This window comes from Calidris pugnax, unplaced genomic scaffold (genome assembly GCF_001431845.1).
Source record: "Calidris pugnax isolate Ruff unplaced genomic scaffold, ASM143184v1 scaffold37, whole genome shotgun sequence".
In the NCBI taxonomy this organism is placed as follows: Eukaryota; Metazoa; Chordata; class Aves; order Charadriiformes; family Scolopacidae; genus Calidris; species Calidris pugnax.
In genome coordinates this window covers 1,828,349-1,839,425 of record NW_015090816.1, presented here as the reverse complement: position 1 = coordinate 1,839,425, position 11,077 = coordinate 1,828,349, and the positions used below count along the sequence as shown (strand labels likewise).

The 11,077-nt window shown below is 42.9% G+C and overlaps 1 protein-coding gene across 1 annotated transcript; it reads left to right on the top strand.

Moving 5' to 3' along the window:
* The first annotated feature begins 18 nt into the window (after nucleotides 1–18).
* On the top strand, nucleotides 19–8,276 carry LOC106886629 (lariat debranching enzyme). The gene is made up of 8 exons (XM_014939721.1): nucleotides 19–235; nucleotides 320–444; nucleotides 555–635; nucleotides 1,915–2,000; nucleotides 3,374–3,598; nucleotides 4,468–4,548; nucleotides 6,166–6,311; nucleotides 6,852–8,276. Exons 1-8 carry the CDS (start codon nucleotides 39–41, stop codon nucleotides 7,528–7,530), a joined length of 1,620 nt encoding a protein of 539 aa, XP_014795207.1. The 5' UTR covers nucleotides 19–38; the 3' UTR covers nucleotides 7,531–8,276.
* Nucleotides 8,277–11,077: the final 2,801 nt, after the last annotated feature.

Genomic DNA, 11,077 nt, shown 5'->3' with positions numbered 1-11,077 from the left:
GGCGTGCGCGGCGCCTGCGCGGTGGCGGAGCGGCGGCGATGAAGGTGGCGGTGGCCGGGTGCTGCCATGGCGCCCTGGACAAGATGTACGAGACGCTGGAGCTGTTGCAGCGGCGGCACAACGTGCGGCCCGACCTTCTCCTCTGCTGCGGCGACTTCCAGGCTGTCCGTAACGAGGCGGATCTCCGTTGTATGGCCGTTCCCGCTAAGTACCGCCACATGCAGACCTTCTACCGGTGAGCCCCGGTTCCGGGCCTTAAGCTCCCGGTCTGGTTTCGCCTGGTCTCGGCCCTCTCCTGCAGCAGTCGTGTCCCCCGCAGGTACTACTCCGGTGAGAAGAAGGCTCCGGTCCTCACGGTGTTCATCGGTGGGAATCACGAAGCGTCCAACCACCTGCAGGAGCTGCCCTACGGAGGGTGGGTGGCCCCCAATATCTACTACCTCGGTAAGGTGTCCCGTCCCCCACAATCCCTTCCCTCCGGTCTCTTGTCCTCCCAGCCCTCTCTTGTCCTGCCCTGGTCCCTCCATGACCAGCTGCTCTTCTATCTCCTCTAGGTTACGCCGGCGTGGTGCGGTTCCGCGGCGTGAGGATTGGTGGCATCTCGGGCATCTTCAAGTCTCATGATTACCGGAAAGGTATGGGGGGGGTGGGCAGAGTGGGGGCCCTGACTGTCCCTCCTCTCAACCAACTCTTACCCTGGAAGTCTCTCTTGGCTCAACACACGGGTTTTTCTGGAGGTGGTGGATGAGTTGGTCATTGCCTGGTGACCAGAGCAGGAAGCAGTGGGCCTTTGGAATGTTGTTGTTGGAACAGTTTTGATTTTTCTGTGGCGGTGTCCTTTTAGCATGCAGTACAAGACTGTTTAGCTTTCCTTGTGTGAAACAGGTTACAAGCGTGATATTTTACTGTCCTGAGCTGAGGCTTGGTGTCAGTGCATCTCAAGATCAATTCCTCCTGGTTATACGTGCATGCAAGAGTTCTTCCTTGGAAGGGTCTCCATCAGCGGACAGAAATCTTATCACAGATTACACTTGGTGTCAGTCTTTCTGATCTCCTCAGCACAGCGGTCTCTAAAGTAAAATTAACTTTAGTAACATAGCTCCTCAGAGGAGTTTTGCACGTGGCTTTCAAGCTGCAAACTACTGAACTAGTTTTCTAGAACGCTTGATTCGAACACCTACCAATGCTAATTAAATTTGTTGTTATCAGGCATACAGTTTATACGCCTGAATGTTGCATGTGGGAGATTAGACTTTTTTTTGACAATAATGCTAACTACAAAAAAGGAAATTTCTCTGTTAATTCTTAAGAGCACATAGGAGCTCTGCTGGGCGTTTGGGTGTTTTGTCCCAAGGCAGAGATGAAGATTGTGTCCCATTTGTCAGGGTATGTGTTTGCAGTTCCAGAGCCTGTGGTGCCTGTGGGCAGTTACAGGTGTGTTTAAGCTGCTGCTGAATCTGTGGAGCTGTGATTTCACAGCTGGTAGCAGCACTTGAAGAAACACAAAAAAATCAGAGTATTGGTGGCCTCAGTCAGATCGCATGCAGTGCTCTGTGATCTTCTAGTTTACACCTCTTTCCAAATTGTTAAGTCCTAACTTAACTTTTGGTCGCTGACTTCTCACAGAGGGTGGCTCTGTTCTCGCTATGTGAATGCCTGTCTTTTACTTGTTCCTGTTCTTTGGCTGTTGCAGCACGTTTGTGTGTGTAGCCATGTTGTTGGTAGCTACACAGGTTAGCAGCCTGTTGCTGTAAGCCTCCTGTGAAGGAAACACAGTATCTTCTTCAATGACTGGCAACCTTGTATTTGGGGTTGCTGTAGGTGTCTCTGTGACCCCAAGAAGCCAACTGACAAACAGTGTTAGGAGGGAACTGTTGATTTGGGCAACTACTCTTTTTTTTCTCCTTGTTTCAGGCCACTTTGAGTGTCCACCATACAACCAGCAAACAATTAGAAGTGCTTACCACGTGAGGAACATCGAAGTCTTCAAACTCAAGCAGGTTAGTGAAATATCTGTTCTTTAAACAGTGGTAAATAGTTTTCATTAACTTACCAGTAAGACATTAAAGCTACTCTGAACGCTATTGGATAGCAAATCTCAGCAGCAACTCCCAGCTAATCTGGACAGGCCATTTGATGCTGGCTGTGATTCCACTGTCGATTATCTCCTCCAACACTTTGCAAATTTGATCTGAATCAGGCACAGGCAGGAGCATGGTTTGTTTTTTGATTGTGGTTTTTTGTTTTTTCAATTGGATAAAATTCCCAGAATAGAAGGAATTCCAGCTATGCACCGCTGTTCCAGCTTTGTTAGCTTTAGGAAGATGGGTGGTATGTTGTCTAACATGCAAGCTGGTTGGTAGGAAGTTAACTAACCAAAATTGAACCAGCTGAATAAGCCATGCCAAATTTCTGTGGTTGAAGTATTTTTTGGCTCCAGGGCGAGGAATTTGAAGGATGTTCAAATGGCTTTATTTCTGAGCCGTTGCCTGCTCCCTGCTCTGTCGCAAGGGCTGCTCCATTCGGCTGAGGCTGTGAATGCACGTGTTTCTAAGTGTCTTGTGAAGGATTAGTCAGGTTGCAGTTGCACAGTTCAGTAGATATAAATGGCTTTATTTCTGAGCCGTTGCCTGCTCCCTGCTCTGTCGCAAGGGCTGCTCCATTCGGCTGAGGCTGTGAATGCACATGTTTCTAAGTGTCTTGTGAAGGATTAGTCAGGTTGCAGTTGCACAGTTAAGTGTTCAGTAGATACAGGGATGCTGAACATAGGACAAAGCTTTGCTGTCATTGTAAAGGGTTTGATTCATTTCCCTGTAAGTTTCTTACTAGTTGGACTCCAGTCTCATCTAGAAGTGTGTTCTGATAGAGCTGGTGGAAATATACTGAATATTGAACCAAGACATGCTGAAGACACTGGTTAGGCTTCTGAGAGGTTCTTCCTTTGAGGAGGAATATCATGCTTAGCCATTGTCCCTTTTAAATAAAGCTTTTAAAAATTGAATAAGGAAGAAGATGCCTTTGATTGTGGGTAGAGAATTTGCTCTGTAGCTCTAATTTTTAAGAGCCGCCTTCTGAGTGTCTGGCATTTCCTGTCATATGTGATCCCTTTTATAAGGCAGTCTGTATCAAACCCAGCTGACTGTCCCATGAAACTGTAGCACAAACCATGGAGACTAGAATCCCTTGGAAAGGGCCACCTGAAAGACATGGCTTAGGGATATATTTACCTGCTTTGGAAGTGAGGCTATTGATCACAGCTACCTCTGATTGATCAGAGATAGAACGTGTTATACGTTCAGTCTTATGCTGTGTAATTTCAAAAGTTTTTTATCAATGTGTTTTATTTATACTGTATTCACTTTTGGCTTGACAGTTAAAACATCCAATTGATATATTTATGTCCCACGACTGGCCAAGGAGCATATATCACTACGGGAACAAGAAACAGCTTCTTAAAATGAAATCCTTCTTCCGTCAAGAAGTGGAGAGCAACACACTAGGCAGCCCCGCTGCTTCAGAGCTTCTGCAGCATCTCAAACCCACCTACTGGTTCTCAGCACATCTTCATGTTAAATTTGCAGCTTTCATGCAACACCAGGTAAAGGAGGGGGGGGAAATAAAGAATGTATGTCCCAAGCACATTTTAGAATTCCAGTGCAGGTAATTATGCCCAGAAAAGCAACTTCTTAATATTTTTGCTCAGTTATTAAAACTGAGCTTAAACTGCAAAATATTAAGTGGTGTTAAAACTACTAGTTTATATAAATGAAAGAGATGTTAATAAATCAGTGGTGTAACTGCCTGATCTTCTTCAGGAACAGCACAAAGTAGCTGACATTATTGAATTTGAAACTTCTTAATTTAAGCTTGTAGAAAAGCACTTCCTTTCCCCCTTTATTGGGAAAGGAGACACCTTCCAACCAAATGATAGAGAAGCAACTGAAAAGAAGGTATCAGCTAACCAGGAGTGGGAGGGTGCCTGCAGTAAGGCTTGGCAGATGAAGTGCTCTGGTGGCCTGGGTAGAGCCAATAACCAGCACCTCTCAGTTGAAACTTGTCTTGGTTTGAGTTGCTCCTGAAGGTAGTCTGACTTCCTATTCCTATTTGCAAGTTACTTAGGTGTAAAGATGTAACTCTAGACCTTCTAGACTCAACAAGTCTGTTTCTAATTATGTTAAAGTTTTTATTTTGGTGTGAAGGCTAGGTGTGCTCAGCTGCCTTGGTTGGAGGGGACCTGTAGCTCTTGCTTTATCTTGATGTCATCTGCATCCAACTTCCCATTAGACTTCCAGTGAAGTCTGTCTTTCTCTTTGTCCCCCCATCCCTTTCTTACAATCCCATGCCGATTTTTCTACTTCAAAAAGTCATCATCTATATAAATTACGCTTTTAAATCTCTCTAACTTCTTTAGAATGGTCAAATCTTATAGGAATGCTCATTACTGTGTTAATACCATTTATTTTCTAGACAAACTCCAAAGAAGAGCTGCCAAAAGCAACAAAGTTCTTGGCTCTGGATAAATGCCTGCCACACAGGGACTTTCTGCAGGTGATGACCACGTGCAGTGGGTTTCCACTTCTTAAGTATTTCACTTGTCTGGACTGCTAAGTGCTGTGCTTAGATATAAGCTGAAGAATAATCATGATAAATGGAGGAACTGGAAAGAAACTGGGAATGGTGCATGTGTGGATTGGTGTTTGTATAATATTGTCTTGAAATAAGCAGAGCTTGCATTCTGTTAGGCAGGTGGGGTGTTTGCTTATTCCTGCCTTTTCCTTCTATCTTAGCACAAGTACTTGACTTAATTGAAGGAGTAGCTCTACTTTAACCTCAGTGGAACCTCCTCTTGTGTGTTTGGGTTTTGGTTTTTTTTTTTTTTTGGTCAAATGTCAAACCTAAGAAGAAAGCCCATCTTGAGGCTCTTCTTCTTTCACAGTTTAGTTTGGGTCAGCAAGTGCCTCCTTCTTCAGCTCTGGATTGATGAATTCAGACAGGGTTGAGACCTAAGTTGAGCACTGTAATTTCCTTTCTGTACTGTGAATTCCAGCAGGAATCAGTGCGACTTCCTAGGAGAATGGCTCTGCTCCTTTTTGTTTGGTGCCTATCTGGCTAGGGAGGGCAGTGGCCAAGTAGGAGGTCTAGGTTGTGGGAATTTGCAGTGAGAGTGCCAAACTGGTTTGCCAAGAGCAACATTGTTCATGCCTGTGGCCTGTGTGTGCTGCCTGCGGTGCCATCTGTAAAATCTGAAATGGATGAGTCTAAAATCCTTTGCTATGAGAGGGAGCTGCTGACAGAGTGTTCTTCAAACGCAGTCAAGTGTTTTAGCAGTCTTACTTTAAAATAGCTTTTATTGGTCAGCCTAAAGGGAAGGTTTGTTACCTGTCCTTTGGATGTGTGGTGGGATCCACTTGTCCTAGTAGCTACCTCTGAAGGTGGGTGAGAGTATGAAGATGGGCTTTTGCTCTTCAAAGGTTCTCTGGGGTCCTAGTCCACACTTAGAATCCTGTAGCAAAACTGATCTGGAACAGTACAGCCTCCAGCAGTGTCATGATCTATCGGTGTGTGGCTTTGCTTTAAAATCTATTTTTTTTTTTTTTTTTTCCTTAAACTATGTTACAAGGCTGGATTACTTTATGGGTTATTTAAAATCAGATCCTGACTAAACAGAATGGTTTGAGTGGGGTTAATGTCACTGAAGACAATCCAGTTATGCATTTCAATTCCTTAGCTGTTGAAAGAGTTTAAAAATATTTCAAGTTAATTTCATTGCTACGCTAAGAATATGTGTTTATGCAGCAGAATAACTGTTGCCATCAGCTCTTGATGTATATGAATTTAAGAGTAGGCAAATTCTGTTTTCCAAGTTGCATGGCTGTCCAGTAGCTGGCAGTAGGGAGGAGGGTGTTCTGCTTTTTAACTGCTGTAAGCGAAAATATAGAAATGCCTTTTTTACTACTGTTGATTGTCCTTTCTTAGCCCCTTATTCCTATAAACTTCCCCGTGGAGCTACATTGAGAGGACTTGTTTGATTGAGACCCCTAGCTCAGTGTACTTGAAACTTAATGAAAACTCTGTACCATGAAAGTAACACTTGAAATGTTAATCAGTTTCTGGGGTTCAAGAAAAGTAACTCACCTCATCTGTTTTCTGTGGTTTTGTAAGCAGATAATCGACGTAGAACACGATGCTAACGCAGGTGACTCGCTGGAGTATGATGCTGAGTGGATTGCAGTCCTCAAGGCCACCAACAGTCTTGTTAATGTGACTCAGACCTCATGGAACATGCCTGAAAATAACGGCCTCCATGCAAAGTAAGTTCCATGCAAAGTAGAGAGGGAAGTGTGATTTTTTTGTTTGGTTGGTTTTTTTTGTTGTTTTTTTTTTCTGGACTGAAAATAAACATGTTTCTCTGTTCTGCAGCCCATATTGCCTGTAGCACTTGCTAAATGCCTTGGAAAACAAAGGGGATGGTGACAAGAGCTGTAGTTTGGAGCATACAACTTCTTTACTGCTCTACACAGACAGTTTTGTTTGACAAAGTTAAACATGCCACCATTTGAGGGGCCGATCATCTTGCCAGTCAGAGTGTGTGACTGAAAATCAGGCTGGATTATGGGGGTGGGCAGGTGAATCTTTATTGGGTGGGTTGACATAATACACAAATCCTTGGTGGGGAGAGGGGAATCTCAATATTGACCAAAGGCAATATACTTTCTAGAGAAATCATTTGATAAATTAGGTACCTGTTGTGAGATAATTTTATTATCCATCTTTAAAAGTTTCTCTTTGCAGTGGGAACAGGAAATACCTTTTGACTACTGCACTTGTTTAAACTTTATGCACTTATTTAGGTGGGATTACAGTGCGACGGAAGAAGCCATCAAAGAAGTGTTAGAAGAGCTGAATCATAACCTCAAAATTCCTTGCAACTTCACACTGACAGCTGCTTGTTATGATCCCAGCAAGCCCCAGAAAAAGGTAGAACCAGTTCATACCATCAATCCACAGACCACTGAGTTTTGTGCCCAGTTTGGCCTCACTGACATCAACAACAGGATCCAGCAAGCTAAAGAAGAGGGCTCGGTACGAGGAGAACACGAAGAGGAGGAGGAGGAAGAGGAGATGGACAGTACTGGGTCAGCAGAGGAACCCAGCGAGTATAATACAGATAATTCTGGACTTTCATCCATTAATCCAGATGAAATAATGCTGGATGAAGAAGGTGGTGATGAAGACTTGAGTACATGTTCTGTAGATCCTTCCCCTGATCATCCTCCTGACTTCTCTGCAAGTTTTTCTGACATCCGGATCATGCCGGATTCCATGGCGGTATCGTCTGATGATGCTATGGACTCCACTAACGAGGAGCTGGAGAAATCTGGAGCGAGTAAAGAGGTGGAAGAGAAGAGCTTAAATGAAAGACCATTAAAGCGCATCAGCGGTGACGAAAATGGGAACAGCGGCATTAAAAAAATTAAGAGAAGGAATCAAGCTATCTACGCTGCAGAGGATGAAGATAAAACAGAATGATACTTCATGTGATGTAGAATTGAGTTCTCTCCCTGCCTTTTTTTTATGGGAAGGTGGTGAGGACCGTGGTGGGCTACTCGTGCTTTTAATGTTACTTGCTCTTATTCACGTTACTTTCTTAAGCTTGAAGAGGCTGTAGGTGCCTCTGGCAGGGAGGGAGATTTATCCAGATTAAACATGGAAGTCAGAAGCAGACTTCTCCAGGAAATTACTTTGTCAAAGAATTTAAATCTTGTGTATAATCAGTTGATTTTACTTCGGTTCTCGGTTATTAGTGTGTACTACGTAAGAAAATGACTCTTAAACTATAACTCAAGACAAAGTGAGAGGATGTCCGACTTACAAGATCGAAAGATTTTATTTTATTGCTTTTTGTCTCATTTTATACTGAACTTTTAATACAAAGTAGCATATGCAATGACTCCATGAACTAAATTGGCAAATAGAATTCCCATGATAACAAAACAGCAATAGAAGAGTGAAGATTTTTGTTTCTGGTGATATTCCTGCCATAGAAAAACTTCACGGTCATAAACAAAACAATGTGTGTTGTCTGGTATTGGTTTTTAATTACAGTTCTGATAGGGAACCAAGTCTCTTAATTTGAAGCATGACAGAATGCATCTCTGTTCTTAAAACCTCACTTGTGTGCTGTTTCTCAAAACTTGGGATCAATGTCTTAAAATTAAAATGCAAGTAGTTAGGATGAGCAGCTTCCTACATGCAGACATCATCACTGTCTCAATTAGTACTGATTAAGGCTGTGTTCTGTTTTCATATAAGGTATCACTTGTGTGCTGTTTCTCAAAACTTGGGAACAATGTCTGAAAATTAAAATGCAAGTAGATAGGATGAGCAGCTTCCAAAATGCAGACATCATCAGTGTCTCAATTCGTACTGGTAAGGCTGTGTTCTGTTTTCATATAAGGTCCTTGATGTTTGTAAGTTGCTTGAGACAATAATACCATTATCGTTAGCCCAAGTTTTCACCTGACACTTCTTTTCAGTGGTGTGTAACTTGCTGAATTCTTACAACTGGCCCCAAGTTTTCACCTGACACTTCTTTTCAGTAGTGTGTAACTTACTGAATTGGAAATTTGGATTTGAATTGGAAATCTGGATTTGGAATCTTCCAAAGTACCCTCATAAACTGAGGGAGAAGTTGGAAGTTTTCTTTTTACTGTTCTAGTTTGCCCTGAACTATTAGCAAACAAATTGCACTCCTTTGGCCTTTTAAGGCTGTGAGGAGAACAAAACTCACTGAAGTCATGAAAATGACAATGGTTTTCGTGCATATGTCATTAAACTCATTTAGTCTTCCTGCCAAATTCTGCTGGTGTTCTGTGTGGAGCTTCTGGAGTCCAGATGGAGAGGGACTTCCCCGTGACCGTGCTGCCCTTGAGAGCAGAGGTAGCTCCCGTGTGCTGTCACTCCTCCAGGGCTCGGGCGCTGTGGAGGGGAGAGGGAACTGGACAGGGAGCAATGGGGGAAACTGGTTGATTGCTGAGTGTGAGTTACGTTGCAGGGAAAAGCTTTAAGGTCAAGGCTTCTGTCTTTAAAATCGCTTCCGCCTTGTTCAGCATTCACTATGAAAACTAAATGCCTGTAAGTATTCAAGGGCTAGAAAATGGCAAAACCAGTGCTTTCCACAGTTCTGAGTAACAGCTTTATACTGGTGGGTTGATGCCATTAATCGTCCTGGTTTGTATTTTGGTTATTTTTTTCCCCGAGGATGTTGTCTTGTTTAGTAAATGATTAGTTGGGCACTGTTAATGCTCCTCCTGTCTCTATGTCAGAACACTCACCAAAGAGGACTGTGGTACAATGTGATGAGAAACTGGAAGGGTTTGGTGTAACCCTCAGGTTATCTAAAGTAGCTGTGAACTACCAGCTAGATGACTGAAGATAGTTGATTATCTTTAAGGGCCCTGAGTCTCTAATGCTAAAATTTCAGGCATGCCTCGGGATCTGAAGACTACAATGGAAATAAAGTATTTTAAGTTACAAACTTGACAAGTCTCCCAAGAAATTGGAGCACAGTATTCAGCTGTCAGACTTCTCTGTCAACTTAGTGGAAGATGTAGATTTCACGTGATTTTAGTCTGATTTCTTATGCTTTTAAAGCAAACTTTCTTATGCTTTTAAAGCAAACTCTTGTGTTATGTGTTGTGTCCCCCCCCACATTCTCATAAATGTGTTTTGGATTTCTAGAAAGAGGAGACTTTGACAAGATAGAATACCGATTTTTTTAATTTTTTTTTTTTAAATAAAGTATTTCAGCATCCATTGAGCAGAAGCAGCTGGTAAATATAGTTAACATACATTTTTTTAGGAGTACGAATTGTATCTGATCTCTATAGGAGTTACTGTGCCCTTTCTTGCACTTGTTCACACCCTCTCGGCAGTTTGAAGTGTCCAGCTCTAGTGTGTTCTCCCCTGTTACGGATTTTCCCTGTCAGCAAGATCCTCCATCACGGAGAGTTTAATTGAAGCTCTGCACTTGAGCCTTCTCAGTGAAGACCAAACACTCCAATGTAAAACACTAGGGAGGGCTGACAAAAGTTCAATTGCCTCTTAGGACCTGGGGTCTTCAGTCCTCTTTAAAAAGCAGCTTTAGAGTCAGTCTTTCTGAAAACTTTTGACTTTTTTCAAGTGTTAGTGAGAAACACCTGTAAAACATGTCAGACCCTTGTATCACAAACTTTTTTTAGTGTATGAAACTTGTACTTGGTCTAAAAATGTTTTTGCTGTTACCTGGAAAGTGTTTGAGAAAAGCACTCACGTGTTTGATGCTAGGCCAGCACACAGGTATTTTGCTGAAAGCACGTTATTAATCTACTTGGAGAAAAATGGAAAAAAAAAAAAGCTATATTCCTTCTTTTCTGTATGTGGAGTATTTTTTTAAAATTAAAGCTATTAAAGTCAACTTGTGACAGCATCCCAAAGTATGTTTATTGTGCTCCTGTCATCCTCTCCAATCTCTAACAGCTGGCAAACCCATCTTTACCTCGCAAGAGCAAAAGTTCAGATGTTTTAACCTGGTCTGTGATGTTTTTACTATTCTTCCCCCCTGGACTCCTTCCTGAAGTTCTGCCTTCAGGAGCAATGGGTGGATAAAACCAGTGTCCCCCTGTCTCAAGACGCTAATACAGATCTGAGTGAAGTCCAGGGGTTTTTGGGGTGTTTTCTGCAAAAGTCCATGAAAGCAATGATGAAAAAAGGAACCCAAGCCACCTATTTTACGGCATGCCATGCCTGTGTCCCTAGGGAAGGTTGTGCCCGAGCAGAAGGTTCTCAGGAAGGCTCCAGCTCTCCATATACCTGGTGTGGATCAATCACCAACCCAACTGTCCTCACGATGTCCTAGATGCTCCACACAGATGAGGATGTGACAGAAGGACCTGTGGAACTCCATGACATCCCCATGTGCAGGCTGAACAGAGGGTAGCTGAGACTAAACCTCAAAAAAATCCTATGTACCAAAAAAAAAAAGTCCAGGCTGTTGTTGGGATAGCCAAGGGAAGGGAAGGGAAGAAGTCGACCTCCC

Coding starts and splice junctions, on each gene's coding strand:
- LOC106886629 (XM_014939721.1), top strand. CDS start 39: ATGAAGGTGGCGGTGGCCGGGTGCTGCCATGGCGCCCTGGACAAGATG. Junction 236..319: donor CACATGCAGACCTTCTACCG/GTGAGCCCCGGT, acceptor TGTCCCCCGCAG/GTACTACTCCGGTGAGAAGA. Junction 6,312..6,851: donor AATAACGGCCTCCATGCAAA/GTAAGTTCCATG, acceptor GCACTTATTTAG/GTGGGATTACAGTGCGACGG.